Raw genomic sequence first — 18,215 nt, forward strand, 5'->3', positions numbered from 1 at the left:
TCTGTCGACAGACACTTAGGTTGCTTCCATGTCCTGGCTATTGTAAATAGAGCTGCAATGAACATTGTGGTACGTGACTCTTTGAATTATGTAAATTGATACAGCCACTATGGAGAACAGTGTGGAGGTTCCTTAAAAAACTAAAAACAGAACTACCATACACAACCCAGGAATCCCACTACTGGGCGTATACCCTGAGAAAACCATAATTCAAAAGGAAGACATTTCTAGAAGAGTTATTCAAAGATGGAATAGGCTGCCTTGTGCAGTAATAGACTGTCTGCAGGGAAAGGACTCAAGCCAGGGCTGGACAGCTATGTGTTTGAGATGTTAAGGTCACCAGAGCCCTGAATGTCAGGGAGGGCTACTGGATTTATGTTTTCCTTCCATACTTGGCTGTCAATGAAAAATAGCAAAATACATGTTGTCTTTCATCAGCATTCATGCCATATCCTAACTGTAGCTCTGAGATGTTTTCTTGTGTGAGCAAAAATGTTGCTAGTCATTGGGGTGGTGAGTTTTTGATTAGGCAAGGCATCCTCCAAGAATTATTTCCTTTTCTTTCAACCTTGGCCCCAGGATCTGGGGGCAGCCTAATTGGCTCAGGGTTGCCCTAATTGCTCACTCGTTTTGCCTTAATTGCCCACGCATTCCTACTCAGTGACTAATCTATTCACACCTTTTCTGTAAGACCCAGATCTCCATGGGTGTATCCATACTGTTAACGAATTAGCAGTATTTATGGCCTCTGGATGGTATAGTTCTTGAGAATACCCTAAAAGCAGTTCAGAGTTGCTCCTGGATACTTTAGTAATTAGAGTCTGACAGCTGTGGGTTTGAGTCCCAGACTGACCACTTATTAGCTATCTGACAGTGAACATGTTATTTAACTTATATGAGCCTCAGCTGCATTAGCTGCCTTGCAGAGTAGATGAGATAATGGATGTGAACAGCTTGGCACAGTACTTGGCACAAGGCAAACACTCAATAATGTTCACTAATGCTATTATAAGTGATGATTATTTTCTAATGATCATCTTGACTGGAGTCTAAAGCTCCATGCTTTCTTTATTGCAGACATTGATGAATGTGCCTTAAGAACTCATACCTGTTGGAATGATTCTGCCTGCATCAACCTGGCAGGGGGCTTCGACTGCCTCTGTCCCTCTGGGCCCTCCTGCTCTGGTGACTGCCCCCATGAAGGAGGACTGAAGCACAATGGGCAGGTGTGGACGCTGAAAGAAGACAGGTGTACTGTCTGTTCCTGCAAGGTGAGGCTAATGTGGTGCAGCGGAGATCGTCACTGTTCTTTCTCTCCCTCCCCCTCTGCTCTCCCTCCCCCTCTGCTCTCCCTCCCCATGTCTTTCCCCCAGGTGGTTGAGTCATGGGTCTCCCGCGATTTCCTGAAAAGACTTCGCCTGTTCTAATCCCAGCTACAGCTAATGATGCTGCTGAGTGGCAGGCAGACCTGCTTGGAATGAAAAGTGAGGTATAGGGTTGCAAAGAGACTGCTGAGCACGGGGGGAGCAGGGCAGAAAAGCCGATGCCAGTCCTCCCGCTGAGAGCTGGCAGTGCCTTTCAGGTCAGCTGGGTGAGAGCTTTAATGAGCCCTCAACCCTCACTTCTACAGTCCTGCTGATTAAAACTTCTCTTTCTCTGAAATGATCACCTGCACGAACTTGCTCACTCTTCTGGTGACATCATCCAGAAAAGCAAGGCTCAGACACTTGCTTGCAGTGGTCAGAGACAGGTGGGCTTCTGATACATTCTGAACACACAATAATGATAGTACGAGGCCGTCTGGCCAAATGATGTCTTCTTTGTCGTTCTCAGTGCTGGGCTATTCCTTACATTAAGTTGTTTGGAAGTGAGTTTAATGCTTCTGAAAATAAAATTCTGTCATCGACTAGTTTTGCTTTATGCTTTGCAAAATGGGCCTATTACAGTGTTTGATTTCCTTGTGCTTTATTTCTTCTTTTGTTGATCTTGCCTATTCATTTTCCTTTGATATTGCTTTCCTGTAGCTCTTACCTTGTATTTTTATGTCCCATGGGGATGGGACTGTTTAATCTTTGGTTTACGGGCATGGGAACTCTGAGAAATTACTTGCTTAGTAGCCTTGTAGAGAGCTGGTCTCCTGATAAACTCTGAGTGTTCCCTGGAAACACAGTAGAAATGAACCTTGAAAAGTCCCTCAATTCATTCACCTGCCTTCAAGCCTGTCACACCTGCAACAGACCTGGGGGCAGCTATTTAGGACAGCTGTTTTACCAGGTGTTTAGATCATTAGCCCATAACACCCATTTTCCCCCTTATACATAAATATAGTTCCCCACATTTAAACTTAGGTCCATTGCCCCCAGTTGTTAAGTACCTCCTCTATGCCAAGCATCCTGTAATTTAACGACAGCATCCCACTTAATATAGCACAACTCTGAAAGACGAAGAAACTGAGTTTCTAAGTTTTAGGGGAAGTAATGTGCGCTTAATATCACAAGATATAAATGTGTAAGCTGGGATTTGAATTCTACTTGCTTGCCCCAAACTTTATAGTTTTCTCATCTTGCTACATGTCCTGTAACCCTCTACAGATGACATCTGTTGACATTTATAAAAAGCAGTTAAGTAATCAGTCAATCCAACTTGGCTGAGCTCAACGCTCAACTCAGTACTATGTTAATGACTGGGTAGGACATCCTCTCAAGAAGTTTTCAAGTTATTAAGTACAGTATTTAAACATGTGGCACTGACTCAGAGCTAAAGTTTTGGGGTTTTTTGGCCATGCCGCGCAGCTTGCGGGATTAGTTCCTTGACCAGGAATTGTGCCTGGGCCCTCCGCAGTGAGAGCGCAGAGTCCTAACCACTGGACTGCCAGGGAATTCCCAGAGCAAAATTTTTGAGAGACAGAAAAGCTTGCTGTGGGTTAGGATAGTTGAGAAAGGCTTATGGAAGAGGTTGGCAATTAGGTCTCCATTCAGCCAGCAAAATGAAGATGAATTCCTTTGCTAGTTCTTTTCTAGAAAATATTGTTTTTCTACACCTTTGAGGAGGCTCACAACCTAACCCCAAATCCTTTTTAGGCTTTCTGGATCCCCAGTACCTGGAACAGGCAAGGGACTTTAGTTGAGTCTTGACCAGTATGAAACCAAAATTTATTTTTCAGTTGTTGTTTTATTTAAGCCCATGATAAAGCAGGGCACTTACCAATCATTAAAAATTTTCCAAAGCTTCATTAATTGGTGGGGCTAATAATAATCCAAGCAGGCTAAGTTGACTTATTCTGCTTTGACACCTAAAGTAGCTCCAAAGACTTCTGGGAATTAGACTGTGACATTGCCACAGGAAAGGAACAATTCCTGTCCTCTTATTTTGTTAATATAATGCACCTCCACCACCACTGCACTCCTTTATGAATAAAGTACTGGGCAGAGTTCTCTACATAAGTCTTTTTTAAAAAATAATTACTCGTTAGTAGCATAGCTTCCAAGAGGTTGTGGATGGGGAGGAGATCTGGCTTTAGGAGCTGAACTGAAACCCTGAATCAAATTCTGTAGATCATCCTCAAAAAATGAACTTATTTGTGATCCTCTTTGTTTGTTTCCATTATTTTCAGTTGTAAGTATTCTATTCTGATTTGATAAGAAATATTTCCAGTACTTAAGCATCAAAGTGAACTATTATAATGGCATCATCTTAGAGGCTAAGAAATAAAATCAAGGTTAAGATATAAAGTGCTAGCTTTTCAGTCATACCCTTGATGTTTCAAATTCAAATAAAAAAGAATCACACAAGCAGAATCACACAAGCCAACAAAGGGTCAAGGCATACCGTTGAAAGAAGCAAAGTCAAAGTTCTTTCCCCCTTGAGAATCAGTACATCGGGTTAGCTAATGTTTCATGCCAATGGAAAAAAGAAGCCTTGAAACATGTCCACAGCTGAATGGAGTTCAATGATAAAGCTAGGCTAGCATGGATTTGGGCTTTGTTTAGATGCCATGTGCTTCCTTGACAGTGGGTGCACCTTTAGACCACTTAGTTGATTAGGCACAGAATAATTGCTGAATTGTTTGGAACCCACGTTCCTCCAGCATTATCCAGATCACAGAAACCCAGAGTGAAAAATGGTTCTCTCACTGGGCTTGATCCCTAAATCTTAGTTACAGCCCAATTTCTTTTCATAGATACCCATCTGTGGCTTTTCCTTTCATAAATTTGTCCAGGGCCTTATGGAGACATTTTTATTTTCTATCTGTACTACATGGAAAGACAGAGTGGTCTCAGCTTTATTAGTTTCTAGGAAATGCAGCATTTTAGTATGAGTGGTTACATTTATATTGGAGATCATGGAGATGAATGGGGAAATGGATACACAATTAACCACCTGTCATGCCATGGTAGAGTCATGAATAATTTATTTGTTGAGGGAACATACAAAGGGGAAGAATGCTCTATTCTGGGAGGATGCAGAAAGGAATAGGGAATGACTTCATAGAGTAGGTGAACTTTGAATGAAACATTAAAGGATGAGACATTTATCCAAGTAGAGGTGTGGGGAAGGTGAACTCCAAACAGAGGGAAAACAAGAACAAAGAAGCAGAAGCATAACAATATATATTAAAGGAAATATGAAGTGAATGATGAAATTAGAATATCAGGAGCAAGAAGAGTATGGGAAGGTTATAACTGCTGATGAGCCTGGAGATAAAGGCCGGGCATGGAGTCCAGCTTTGGAATTTAGACTGCATTCTGTGAGCAGCTGAGGATCATGAGAGATTTTTTCATTTAGGATTGGTGTGGCCTAATCATGGTCTGATTGACAGCATGATGGACAGACTGGGGAGATCAAGGCTAAATGGAGAGATACCACTTAGGCTGAAGTAAAGGTTCAGGAAAGTAAAGGTGAGAACCTGAAAGAGGCAAGAGAGGTAAGATCACATGGGAGATAACACAGAAGTAAAATGATGGGTCCTGATGAATGATGATGTCAGACCCTCAGCCTCTGTGGTTATGTGTGTTCTTATAATGTAGGCAGAAAAAAGCTTCAGAGTGACATGTTGGAAACTTAGCTGCCCATTTTCCTGGGTGAAAAGAATTGAGGTGCCAGTTTCAAGTAAAGAGACAGGATTTGCAATTACTCCTCTACCTACACCTTTACCTACTACTACTACTATCATTAGTAGCTGGAAAATCCAGTGGGAGAAAGAGAAAAGCTATAAAGGCCAGATTTCATTTCTGTGCTTCATTCAGAGGGTTTGTTTTTGTTTTTCTGTTTTGTTGTTATTTTTGTTTAATTAAAAAGAAAGGTGAACTAAAAAGAAAAGCATTCATCCTGAAAGTAAATATAATACTGAAGACCTGAGCAAAACCAGGTCTTGAGTTTTTCTGGGAATTACAGAGATGGGTAGAGAAATAGATACCATAAGCAGTCACCCACCATTCATATTAAAGTCAGGGCCAAAGAGCTGTGACAAGGAAGGTGGGTAAAGTGTAGAAGATTGTTTTGCCTTGAAATTGTCTGGAATACCGGCCATTTGATCTGGCCTCATATAAGCCTTTGCCCAGAAACTGAGGAAGGTGGCCATAGTAGGGAAACTAAAGGCTTCATGCTTTTCCTTCAGGTAAGGAGAGAAGAACCCTCTCTGCAAGGAGCTGACAGTAAAATAGTCCTGCCATTCTCAGCATGGCACTCACTCCGAGAGTGAAGACAGGGATGAGTCAGCCTGTGCCTGGGGCCAGGGTAGATCTTAGACTTCTAGAATCCTTCAGTCTACTCATAAAAATGCTTTGCTTTGCTTTGCTCTGCTCTGCTCTCAGAACTTAACCAGCACCATTATCAATACCTTCCTGTCTAGGGTGTTCTTGATGGCAGGAGTTGGCTGTGCAAGCCCTAAGGTTTTGTTTCCCTTTCTTTTTTTTCCCGCTTTTGTTCATTTTTATTTATCAGTTAATAATAACAAATACTTCCCTGTATGTGTGGAATTCTTGTTCTTAGAAATATTTAGTAGTAGAGAATCCATAGGGAAAAATGTGAGTTGTTACACTATATGTGTCTTGTTATAATATTTTACTGGTATAGTTGATTTAAAATATTGTATTAGTTTTAGTTATACAGTAGTGATTCAATATTTTACACATTATATGCCATTTAAAGTTATTATAAAATAATGGCTGTATTCTCCTGTACTGTAAAATACATCCTTGTTGCTTATTTATTTTATACATAGTAGTTTGGATCTCTTAATCCCCTGTCCCTATGTTACACACCCCCCCTTCCCTCTCCTCACTGGTAACTACTAGTTTGTTGTCTATATCTGTGAGTCTGTTTTGGTTTTGTTATACTCATTTGTTTTATTTTTTAGATTCCACATAAAAGTGATAACATAGAGCATTTGTCTGACCTATTTCACTAAGCATAATACCCTCTAGCTCCATCCATGTTGTTGCAAATGGCAGAATTTCATTTTATTTTTGTATGACTGAGGTAATATTCCCTTGTATATACATATCACATTTCTTTATCCATTCATCTGTTGATGGACACATAGGTTGTTTCCATATCTTGGCTACTAAAAATAATGCTGCTATGAACTTTGGGGTGCATCTGTCTTTTCAAATTAGTGTTTTCACTTTCTTCGGATATATACCCAGGAAAGGAATTGCTGGATCCTATGGTAGTTCTGTTTTTAGTTTTTTGAGGAACCTCTATACAATGTTCTATAGTTGCTGTACCAATTTATGTTCCCACCAACAGTGTGCTAGGGTTGCCTTTTTTCATATCCTTGCCAACATTAATCATTTATAGACTTTTTGATTGTAACCATTTGAACAGGTGTGAGGTGATATCTCATGGTGGTTTTGATTTGCATTTCTCTGATGATTAGTGATGGTGAATATTTTTTCCATGTGCCTGTTGGCCATCTGTATATCTTCTTTGGAAATATGTCTATTCAGGTCTTCTGCCATTGTTAAATTGTTTTTTTTTTAATTGAATTGTATGAGCTGTTTATGTATTTTGCATATTACTCCTTATGGGTCATAACATTTGCAGATATTTTCTCCCATTCACTAGGTTATCTTTTTGTTTTGTCAATGGTTTCCTTTGCTGTGCAAAAACTTTTAAGTTGAATTAGGTCTGATTTGATTTTTTGTTTGTTTTTAAATTTTATTGCAGCATAGTTGATTTACAATGTTGTGTTAATTTCAGGTGTACAGCAAAGTGATTCAGTTATACATATACATATATTCATTCTTTTTTAGATTCTTTTCTCTTATAGGTTATCACAGAATATTGAGTTCCCTGTGCTATAATATGTCCTTGTTGGTTATTTATCTTATTTATAGTAGTCTGTGTATGTTCATCCCAAGCTCCTGATTTTTCCCACCCACCATGTTTCCCCTTTGGTAACCGTAAGTTTGTTTTTGGTATCTGTAAGACTGTTTCTGTTTTGTACATAAGTTCATTTGTATCATTTTTTAAAATTAGATTCCACATATGAGTGATATATGAGTGTCTGACTTACTTCACTCATTGTGATCATCTCTAGGTCCATCCATGTTGTTGCAAATGGCATTATTTCATTCTCTTTTTAGAGCTGAGTAATATTCCATTGCATATATGTATCACATCTTCTTTATCTATTCCTCTGTCAATGGACACTTAGGTTGCTTCTATGTCTTGGCTATTGTAAGTAGTGCTGCAATGAACACTGGGGGTGCAGGTATCTTTTCAGATTATGGTTTTCTCCAGATATATGCCCAGGAGTGGGAATGCTAGATCATGTGGTAGTTTTATTTTTAGTTGTTTAAGGAACCTCCACACTGTTCTCCACAGTGGTTGTACCAATTTACATTCCCACCAACAGTGCAAGAGGGTCCCCTTTTCTCCACACCCTCTCCAGCATTTACTGTTTGTGGACTTTTTGATGATGGCCATTCTGATGTGTGTGGAGTGATACCTCAATGCAGTTTTGATTTGCATTTCTCTGATAATTAGCGATGTTGAACATCTTTTCATGTGCTTTTTGGCCATCTGTATGCTTTCTTTGGAGAAATGTCTATTTAGATCTTCTGCCCAGTTTTTGATTGGTTTTTTTGTTTTTTTTGACATAGAGCTGCATGAGCTGTTTGTATATTGGGGAGATTAATCCTTTGTTGGTTGCTTTGTTTGCAAATATTTTCTCCCATTCTGTGGGTTGTCTTTTCATTTTGTTTATGGTTTCCTTTGCTGTGCAGAAGCTTTTAAGTTTAATTAGGTCCCACTTGTATATTTTTGTTTTTATTTTCATTACTGTAAGAGGTGGAACCAAAAAGATCTTGCTGTGATTTGTGTCAGACAGTGTTCTTCCTATGTTTTCCTCTAAGAGTTTTATAGTGTCTGGCCTTACATTTAGGTCTTTGATCCATTTTGAGTTTATTTTTGTGTATGGTGTTAGAGAATGTTCTAATTTCATTCTTTTACATGTAGCTGTCCAGTTTTCCCAGCACCACTTATTGAAGAGGCTGTCTTTTCTCCTTTGTATATTCTTACCTCTTTTGTCATAGATTAATTGACCACAAGTGTGTGGGTTTATTTCTGGGCTTTCTATGCTGTTCTCCCATTTACAAGGTTATCTTTTTGTTTTGTCAATGGTTTCCTTTGCTGTGCAATAGGTCCCATTTCATTTTTTTTTTTCTTTTTTGCTTTAGTTTCCTTTGCCTGAAGAGACAGAGCCAAAAAAATATATTGCTATGATTTATGTCAAAGAATATTTTGCCTATATTTTTCTTCTGGGAGTTCTACGGTTATTAAAGACATTGAGGTCTTTAATCCATTTTGAGTTTGTTTTTGCATATGGTGTGAGGAAATGTTTTAATTTCATTATTTGACATGTAGCTGTCCAGTTTTCCCAGCACCACTTCTTAAAGAGGCTGTCTTTTCCCCATTGTATATTCTTGCCTCCTTTGTCATAGATTAATTGATCATAAGTACATGGGTTTATTTCTGGGCTGTCTAGTCTGTTCAGTTGATCTATGTGTCTGTTTTTGTGCCAGTACCATGCTCTTTTGATTACTGTGGCTTTTTAGTATAGAGAGTATGATACCTCCAGCTTTGCTCTTATTTTTTTTTTCCCCACAAGATTGCTTTGGCAATTGAGAGGCTTTTGTGGTCACATATAAATTTTAGGAGTATTTGTTCTAGTTCTGTGAAAAATTGTGTTAAATCCGTATTGCTTTGGCTAGAATGGATATTTCAACTGTATTAATTCTTCCAGTGCAGGAACAGAGAATATCATTCCATTTATTTTTATCCTCTACAATTTCCTTCATCAACATTTTATAGTTTTCAGAGTATATGTCTTTCACCTCCTTGGTTAAATTTATTCCTCAGTACTTTTTTCTGTTTGATACAATTTCAAATGGGATTTTAATAATTTTGTCTTTCTGATAGTTCATTATTAGTGTATAGAAAAGCAACAGATTTCTGTATATCAATCTTGTATCCTGCAAATTTACTGAATTCATTTATTAGTTCTAACTGTGTTTTGATGGAGACTTTTGAGTTTTCTATATATAGTATCCTATCATCTGCAACTAGTGACAGTTTTACTTTTTCCCTTCCAATTTGGATGTCTTTTATTTATTTTCCTCGTCTAATTGCTGTGTCTAGGACTTACAATATTATGTAAAATGGAAGTGGTGAGAATGGGCATCCTTGTCTTATTCCTGAATTTAGAGGAAAGGCTTTCAGCTTTTCACCATTAAGTATGATTTTAGTTGTGTGTTTGTCATAAATGGCTTTTATTGTGTTGAGATATGTTTTCTGTGTACCAACTTTGATGAGAGTTTTTATCATGAATATATGTTGAATTTTGTTAAATGCCTTTTCTACATCTACTGAGATGATCATGTGATTTTTATCCTTCCTTTTGTTAATGAGGTGTATCACATCGATTTTTCAAGTATTGAACCATCCTTGCATCCCTGGAATAAATCGTACTTGATCATGATGTATCATCGTTTTGCTGAGAATTTTTGCATCTATATTCATCAGAGATTTTGGCTTGTAATTTTCTTCTTTTGTACTGTCTTTGTCTGGTTTTGGTGTCAGGGTAATGCTGACCTCATAGAATGAATTTGCAAGTATTCCCTCCTCTTCAATTTTTGGAATAGTTTGAAAAGGATAGGTATTAGTTCTTCTTTATATGTTTGGTAGAATTCCCCCTGTGAAGCCATCCAGTCCTGGACTTTTCTGTGCTGGGAGTTTTTTGTTTTTGTTTTTGTTTTTAATAAATTCAATTATACTACTACTAATAAGTCTATTCACATTGTCTGTTCCTTCCTGATTCAGTCTTTGAAGGTTGTGTTTCTAGAAATTTGTCCATTTCTCTAGGTTGTCCAATTTGTTGGCATATAACTGTTCATAGCATTCTTATTGGGTTTTTTTTGTATCTCTATGATATCAATTGTTGTTTCTCCTCTTTTATTTCTTATCCTGTTAATTTGGGTCCTCTTTTTTTCTTATGAGTCTGACTAAAGGTTTATCAATTTTGTTTATCATTTCAAAAATATCTCTTGGTTTAATTGATCTTTTCTATTATTTTGTTTGGCCTCTATTTTATTCATTTCCTCTCTGATCTTTATCATTTCCTTCATTCTGCTGACTTTGGGTTTTGTGTGTTCTTCTCTTTCTAATTCCTTTAGATGGTAGGTTAGGTTGTTTATTGGAGATTTTCCTTGTTTGTTGAGGTAAGCCTGTATTGCTATAAACTCCCCTTGTAGGACTGCTTTTGTTGCATCTCATGGATTTTTGAGAGTTGTGTTTCCATTTTCACTTATATCAAGGTATTTTGTGATTTCCTCTTTAATTTCTTCATTGACTCATTGGTTTTTTAGTAGCGTGTTGTTTAGTCTCCACGTGTTTGTGCTTTGCCCATTTTTCTTCAGGTAATTGATTTCTAGTATCTTAAATTTGTTGAGGCTTGTTTGTGGCCTAGTATATGATCCATCCTAGAGAATGTTCCACAGCACTTATATATAATATGTGTATTCTGCTGTTTTTGGATGGGATGTCCTATGTATAAATATTGAGGCCAGGTGGTCTAATGTCATTTAAGACCACTGATTCCTAATTGATTTTTTTGTTTGGATGATCTGTCCATTGATGTAAGTGGGGTGTTAAGTCCCCTACTCATTATTGTATTATTATCAGTTTCTAACTTTATGTATGTTAATATTTGCTTTATATATTTAGTGCTCCTGTATTAGATGCATATATATTAATGAATGTTATACTCTCCTTGTATTGATCCCTTCATCATTATATAATTCCCTTTGTCTTTCGTTATGGACTTGTTGTAGTCTATTTGATCTGAGTATTGATACCCTAGCTTTCTTGTCATTTCCGTTTGCATGAAATATCTTTTCCCATTCCCTAAATTTCAGTCTGTGTGTGTTGCTACCTCTGAAGTGAGTCTCCTGTAAACAGAATATAAATGGGTCTTGTTTTTTTATCCAAACAGCCACCCTATGTACTTCATTGGAGCATTTAGTCAATTGACATTTAAAGTGATTATTGATAGATATGTACCTATTGCCATTTTGTTAATGGTTTCTTGGTTGATTTTGTAGTTATTCTCTATTTTTTCCTTCTTCTTTTAGTTTCTTTCCTTGTAGTTTGATGATTTTCTTATAGTGATATGTGTGTTCCTTTCGTTCCTTTAGTTTCGTATAATGATGGTAGCTTTCTGATTTGTGGTTACCATGGGATTCATATATGTTGACCTATATTTACTAGTTTTAAACTGGTAGTCATTTAAATTCAAACATATTCTAAAAGATCTACATTTTTTATTTCCCACATTTTGTATTTTTGATATCACATTTTATATCTTTATGTTTGTCCCTTCATTGATTATTATACAGTTGATTTTACAATTTTTTAATTGTATTTTAATCTTTGTACTAGCTTATTTTAGTGGTTGAGCCTCAGCCTTTATCTAAATTTGCTTTTACTATTGGGACTTTTCCTTTCCTATCAATACTTACTTCTTGTAATAGTCTTTTCTTTTCCACTTAGAGAAGACACTTTATCATTTTTTCTAAGGTTGGTTTAGTGTTGATGAACTTTTGTAGTTTTGCGTGTCTAAGAAGTTCTTTATCTCTCCTTCTATTCTAAATGATAATCTTGCTAGGTAGAGTATCCTAGGTTGCAGGTTTTTCCCCTTCAGCACTTTGCAGGCCAGGAGGGAGTGACATGGTATATTCAATGTTTCTACAGAAAGATCAGCTGATAACCTTATGGTAGTTCCCCTGTATACAACTGTTTGTTTTTCTCTTGCTGCCTTTAGAATTGCCCCTTTATTTTTAACTTTTGCCATTTCAATTATGATATGTTTAGTGTGGATCTGTTTGGGTTCATCTGTTTGAAACCCTCTGTGCTTCCTATACCTGAATATCTGTTTCCTTCTTCAGGATTGGGAGGTTTTCAGCCATGATTTCATCAAATACAATTTCAACCCCTTTCTCTCTCTTCTCCTTCTGGGACCCTTGTAATGTGAATGTCGGAACATGTGATATTGTCTCAGAGGTCCTTTAAACTGTTCTATTTTTTATATTTGTTTTCTATTTGCTGTTCTGATTGGGTAATTCCATTATTCTACTTCCAGATCACTGTGAGTTCTTCTGTAACACCTAGTCTGCTGTTAATTCCTTATAGTGTGGTTTTTATTTCAATTATTGTATTCTTTGGTTTTGAATGACTTTTTATATTTTCTAGTTCCTTGTTAAAATCCTCACTGTATTCATCTATTTTTTTCCCTACTTCAGTTAGCATTCTTATTATTTATGCTTTGAACTCTTTATCTGGTAAATTATTTGTCTCTTTTTTATTAGTTTTTTTTAAAGGGGTTTCCTTTTATTCTTTCAGTTTAAACAAATTCCTCTGTCTTCTCATTTTGCTTAACTTTCTCTGTCTCTATGAAATTAGGTGAAAGAGTTACCTGTTGGGGTCTTGAAGGAGTGTCCTTCTGTGAGAGCATCCCTATACAGTCTACATGTGTCCAGTGGCTTTAGTGGGAGAGCTGGATCTGACATGAGCATGAGTCATGTCTTTCACCAGAATGTGCTGGAAACTAACACATTGGTAGGATATGGGTCTGGAGATGAAGTTGCTAGGGCCAGAGCCAAGTGTGATCTAGGGCTTCTCCTCTGCTCAGTGGGCAGCACCACCCTATTGGGTCTGGGATCGAGTCCCAAGTTGCTGGAGCAGAAGCCCTGAGGTTCGAATATGAGCTGGCTCCATTCCCTCTATGTGTATGCTCTTTCCCCTCCTAATACCAGCACTCTCACTCCAGAGGAGAACAATGCTGGAGCAAGAAGGGCTGGAGCAGGTGCCCTCTGTGGGTCTAGGCATGGGCTGTGGTACCTCTGGACCCAGTCAGAGTCCCGGACCTCTTCTGATGTGCTGCCTCCATAAGGGCCAGAAACGACTGCCCCCACTCAGCTCAGATCCTGCACTGGGACTGAGCTGCCTTTTTCCTTCACAGCTAAGCTCTCTCTTCAGCTGCTTTAGCTCTCATCCTAGTGTGGAGCTGCACCAAAGAGCAGGTGGGGCTGGTGTGAGCACTCAGCCTGGGTCTAGGGATGGGCTGTCCCAGCACTGATGTCTGGGACCACTTCCAAAGTACTGCCTTGGTAAGCACCACTAATGGCTGCTCCCTCCCTGTTCCCGCCTATACCCAGTTATGTCCCTCAAAACTGAGCCTTTACCCCAGTGTGGAGCTGCACTGTGAAGCAAGTGAGGCCAGAGTGTGCCCAACTCAGGCTGGGGCATGTACTGGGGTGGTTTCAGGAAACAGCCAGAATCCAGTGCAGTTTCAATCCACCCTTTTCACCTTGTTTCAGGAGTAACCAAGAATGTGCACCTTCCTCACAAATGGAGTCCAGACTTCCTACAGACCTCCTGTTAATTCCACTGGCTGTCCAACCATCCCATGGGCTTTGTCTTCCCCTTGTCAGACCTCAGGGCTGAGGCACCCAATATATAGCTCTAACTACTCACTCCCGGGGAGGATTCCCCACCTCTTCTGAGTACCCTCCCATGGGAACAGGTACTGACCTTATAACTTCTCTTCCCTTTCTACCTGACACTGTGTGACTCTTTCTTACAACCTTCGTTGTAAGAGATTATCTCTACCAGTCTCCAGTTAGTTTTCATTGAGAACTGCTTCACATGTAGATGTATTTTTGATGTGTTCATGGGGGGTTTGGCATCCTCTTACTCTGCCATCTTGGTCTCTGCCCCTGTGTTTCCTTTTCTTTGAAAGATAAACGTATTGGCAGGTTTACTTCTGCCTTCAATACTCTAGGGGTCCTTTGAAGAACAGAGGCTACACTTTTATTCCCCTGACTTCGTATGCCTGTGCAGTTCCAAACCCTACCTTTTCAGTGCAGGAGCTTGAGGGTTACGCCATACTAATTCCCCAGTGGTCTTGGTTACTTTGTTTCTCCATCAGAGGTTTTCAAACTTTTTCTTGCACAGAATCCCTCGTGAGACTTTCCTTACTGACTCTACCCCTCAAACTTTCTGATATAGTAGGTCTGGGTCAGGGCACAACAATTTGCCTTTCTAATTATGGGCATACCTCAGAGATACTAGAGGTTCACTTCCAGACAACAGCAATAAAGCAAATAAAGTGAGTCACACAAATTTTTGTGTTTCTCATTGAATATAAAAATCATGTTTACACTGTACTGGAGTCTATTAAATGTGCAATAGCATTAAGTCTAAAAAAGTATATATCAAATATTTTATTGCTAAAAAATGCTAACCATCATATGAACCTTAAGTGAGTTATAATATTTTTGCTGTTGGAGAGTCTTGCCTTGATGTTGATAGCTGCTGACTGGTCAGGGTGGTGTTGCTGAAGGCTGGAGTGGCTGTGGCAGTTTCTTAAAATAAGGCAACAGTGAAGTTTGCCACATTGATTGACTTTTATGATTTCTCTGTAGCATGCAATGCTGCTTAATAGCATCTTACCCACAGAATTTCTTTCAGAGTTGGAGTCGACCATCTCAAATCCTGCTGCTGGTTTATCAACTAAGTTTATGGAATATTTTCAGTCCTTTGTTATCATTTCAAACACCTTCACAGCATTTTCACCAGAAGTAGATTCCATCTCGAGAAACCATTCTTTGCTCATCCATGAGAAGGAACTCTTCATTCATTAAAGCTTTATCATGAGATTGTAGCAATTTAGTCAAATCTTCAGGCTTTCCTTCTAATTCTAGTTCTCTTGCTATTTCCACAACATCTGCAGTTACTTTCCCTGCTAGAAGTATTTAAATCTTCATAGTCATCCATGAGAATTGGAATCAACTTCTTCCATACTCAAAATGTTATGTTGAACTCTTCCCATGGATCACGAATGAACGTTCTTAATGGCATCTACAATGGTGAATGCTTTCCAGAATGTTTTCAATTTCCATTTCCTTTGCCCAGGTCTATTGTAGGAATCACTGTCTACAGCGTTATAGCCTTACAAAATGTATTTCTTAAATAATGAGACTTGAAAGTCAAAATTACTCCTTGATCCATGGGCTGCAGAATGAATGCTGTATTAGTAGGCATGAAAATAACATTAATCTCATTATACATCTCCATCAAAGCTCTTCGGTGACCAGGTGCATTGCCAATGAGCAATAACATTCTGAAAGGAATCTTTTTTTTTTTGAGCAGAAGGTCTCAACAGTGAGCTTAAAATATTTAGTAAACTATGTTGTAAACAGATGTACTCTCATGCAGGCTTTGTTGTTCCATTTATAGATCACAGGCAGAGTAGATTTAGCATAATTCTTAAGAGCCCTAGGATTTTGGGAATGGTAGAAGAGCATTAGCTTCAACTTGAAGTCACCAGCTGCATTAGCCCCTAACAAGAGAATCAACCTGTCCGTTGAAACCAGGCGTTGACTTCTCCTCTCTAGTTATAAAAGTCCTAGAGTCTTCCAATATAAAGCTGTTTTGTCTACATGGAAAAGCTGTTGCTTAGTTTAGACACCTTCATTAATTATCTTAGCTAGATATTCAGGATAACTTGGTGTAACTTCTACATCATTACTTCCTACACCTTATATTTTTTCTTTTTTTAATTTTTATTTTATATTGGAGTATAGTTGATTTACAATGTGTTAGTTTCAGGTGTAGAGTAAGGTGATTTAGCTATATATATACATATATCCTTTTTCAAATTCTTTTCCCATATAGGTTATTACAGAGTGTTGAGTAGAGTTCCCTTTGCTATACAGTAGGTTCTAGTTGATTATTTTATATATAGTAGTGTGTACGTGTTAATCCCAACTTCCTAATTTATCCCTCCACCCTCATGTTACCCCTTTGGTAACCATAAATTTGTTTTCTCAGTCTATGAGTCTGTTTCTGTTTCATAAATAAGTTCATTTGTATCAATATTTTTAGTTTCTACATATAAGCAATATCATATGATATTTGTCATTCTCTGTCTGACTTCCTTCACTTAGTATGAGATAATCTCCAGGTCCATCCATGTTGCTGTAAATGGCATTATTTTATTCTTTTTTGTGGCAAATATTCCATTGTATATATGTACCACATCTTCTTTATCCATTCCTCTGTCGATGGACATTTGGATTGATTCCATATCTTGGCTATTGTAAACAGTGCTACAATGAACGTTGGGGTGCATGCATCTTTTCAAATTAGAGTTTAGTCTGGATATATGCCCAAGAGTGGGATTGCTGGATCATATGGTAGCTCTATGTTTAGTTTCACAAGGAACCTCCATACTGTTCTCCATAGTGGCTGTACCAATTTACATTCCCATCAACAGTGTAGGAGGCTTCCCTTTTCTCCACACCCTCTCCAGCATTTATTATTTGTAAACGTTTTGATGATGGCCATTCTGACGTGTGTGAAGTGATACCACATTAAAGTTTTGATTTGCATTTCCCTGATAATTAGCAATGTTGAACATCTTTTCATGTGCTTTTTGGCCATCTGTATGTCTTCTTTGGAGAAATGTCTATTTAGATATTCTGCCCAGTTTTTGATCTGGTTGTTTTTTTTAATATTGCGCTACATGAACTGTTTCTATATTTTGGAGATTGGTCCCTTTTCAGCCATATCGTTTGCAAATATTTTCTCCCATTCTGTGGGTTGTCATTTCATTTTGTTTATGGTTTCCTTTGCTGTGAAAAAGCTTTTAAGTTGAATTAGGTCCCACTTGTTTTTATTTTCATTACTCTAGGAGGTGGATCATAAAACATATTCCTGCAATTTATGTCACAGTGTGTTCTGCCTATGTTTTCCTCTAAGAGTTTTATAGTATCTAGCCTTACATTTAAGTCTTTAATCCATTTTGATTTTATTTTTGTGTATAGTGTTAGGGAATGTTCTAATTTAATTTTTTTACATGTAGCTGTCCAGTTTTCCCAGCACCACTTCTTGAAAAGACTGTCTTTCCTCCATTGTATATTCTTGCCTGCTTTATTGTAGATTAATTGAACATATGTGCGTGGGTTTATTTCTGGGCTTTCTATCCTGTTTCACTGATCTATAAGTCTGTTTTTGTGCCAATACCATACTGTTTTGATTACTGTAGCTTTGTAGTATAGTCTGAAGTCAGGGAGGCTGACTCAGAGCCTCCAGCTCCATTTTACTTTCTCAAGCTTCCTTTGGCTATTTGGGGTCTTTTATGTTTCCACACAAATTTGAAAATATTTTGTTCTAGACCTGAAAAAAATGCCAGTGGTAATTTGATAGGGATTGTGTTGAGTCTGTAGTTGACCTTGGGTAGATGTTCATTTTGACAAATGGATCCTTCCAATCCAAGAATGTGGTATATCTTTCCAGCTTTTTGCATCATATTCATTTTTTGTCATCTGCATCTTATAATTTTGGAGTACAAGTCTTTTGCTTCCTTGGGTAGGTTTATTCCAAGGTATTTTATTCTTTTTGATGTGATAGTAAAAGGGATTATTTCCTTAATTTGTCTTTCTGATCCTTCATTGTTAGTGTATAGACATGCTATAGATTTTGGAGTGTTATTTTGTTTCCTGCAACTTTGCCAAATTCACTGACAAGCTCTAGTAGTTTTCTGGTAGCATCTTTAGGATTTTCTATGTACAGTATCATGTCATCTGCAAACAATGACAGCTTTACTTCTTTTCCATTTTGGATTCTTTTTCTTTCTTTTTCTTCTCTGA

The 18,215-nt window shown here is 37.9% G+C and overlaps 1 protein-coding gene across 3 annotated transcripts in view; it reads left to right on the forward strand.

Moving 5' to 3' along the window:
• Positions 1–18,215, forward strand: part of NELL1 (neural EGFL like 1) — an 856,536-nt gene that overhangs the window by 798,794 nt on the left and 39,527 nt on the right. For all 3 annotated transcript variants that reach the window (XM_082476605.1, XM_082476604.1, XM_082476603.1), the window contains one exon: positions 1,078–1,271. In XM_082476605.1, the coding sequence (XP_082332731.1) occupies positions 1,078–1,271 (194 nt within the window). The remainder of the gene's footprint in view (positions 1–1,077; positions 1,272–18,215) is intronic.

This window comes from Balaenoptera physalus, assembly GCF_965194825.1.
Source record: "Balaenoptera physalus genome assembly, chromosome: 10".
Taxonomy (NCBI): domain Eukaryota; kingdom Metazoa; phylum Chordata; class Mammalia; order Artiodactyla; family Balaenopteridae; genus Balaenoptera; species Balaenoptera physalus.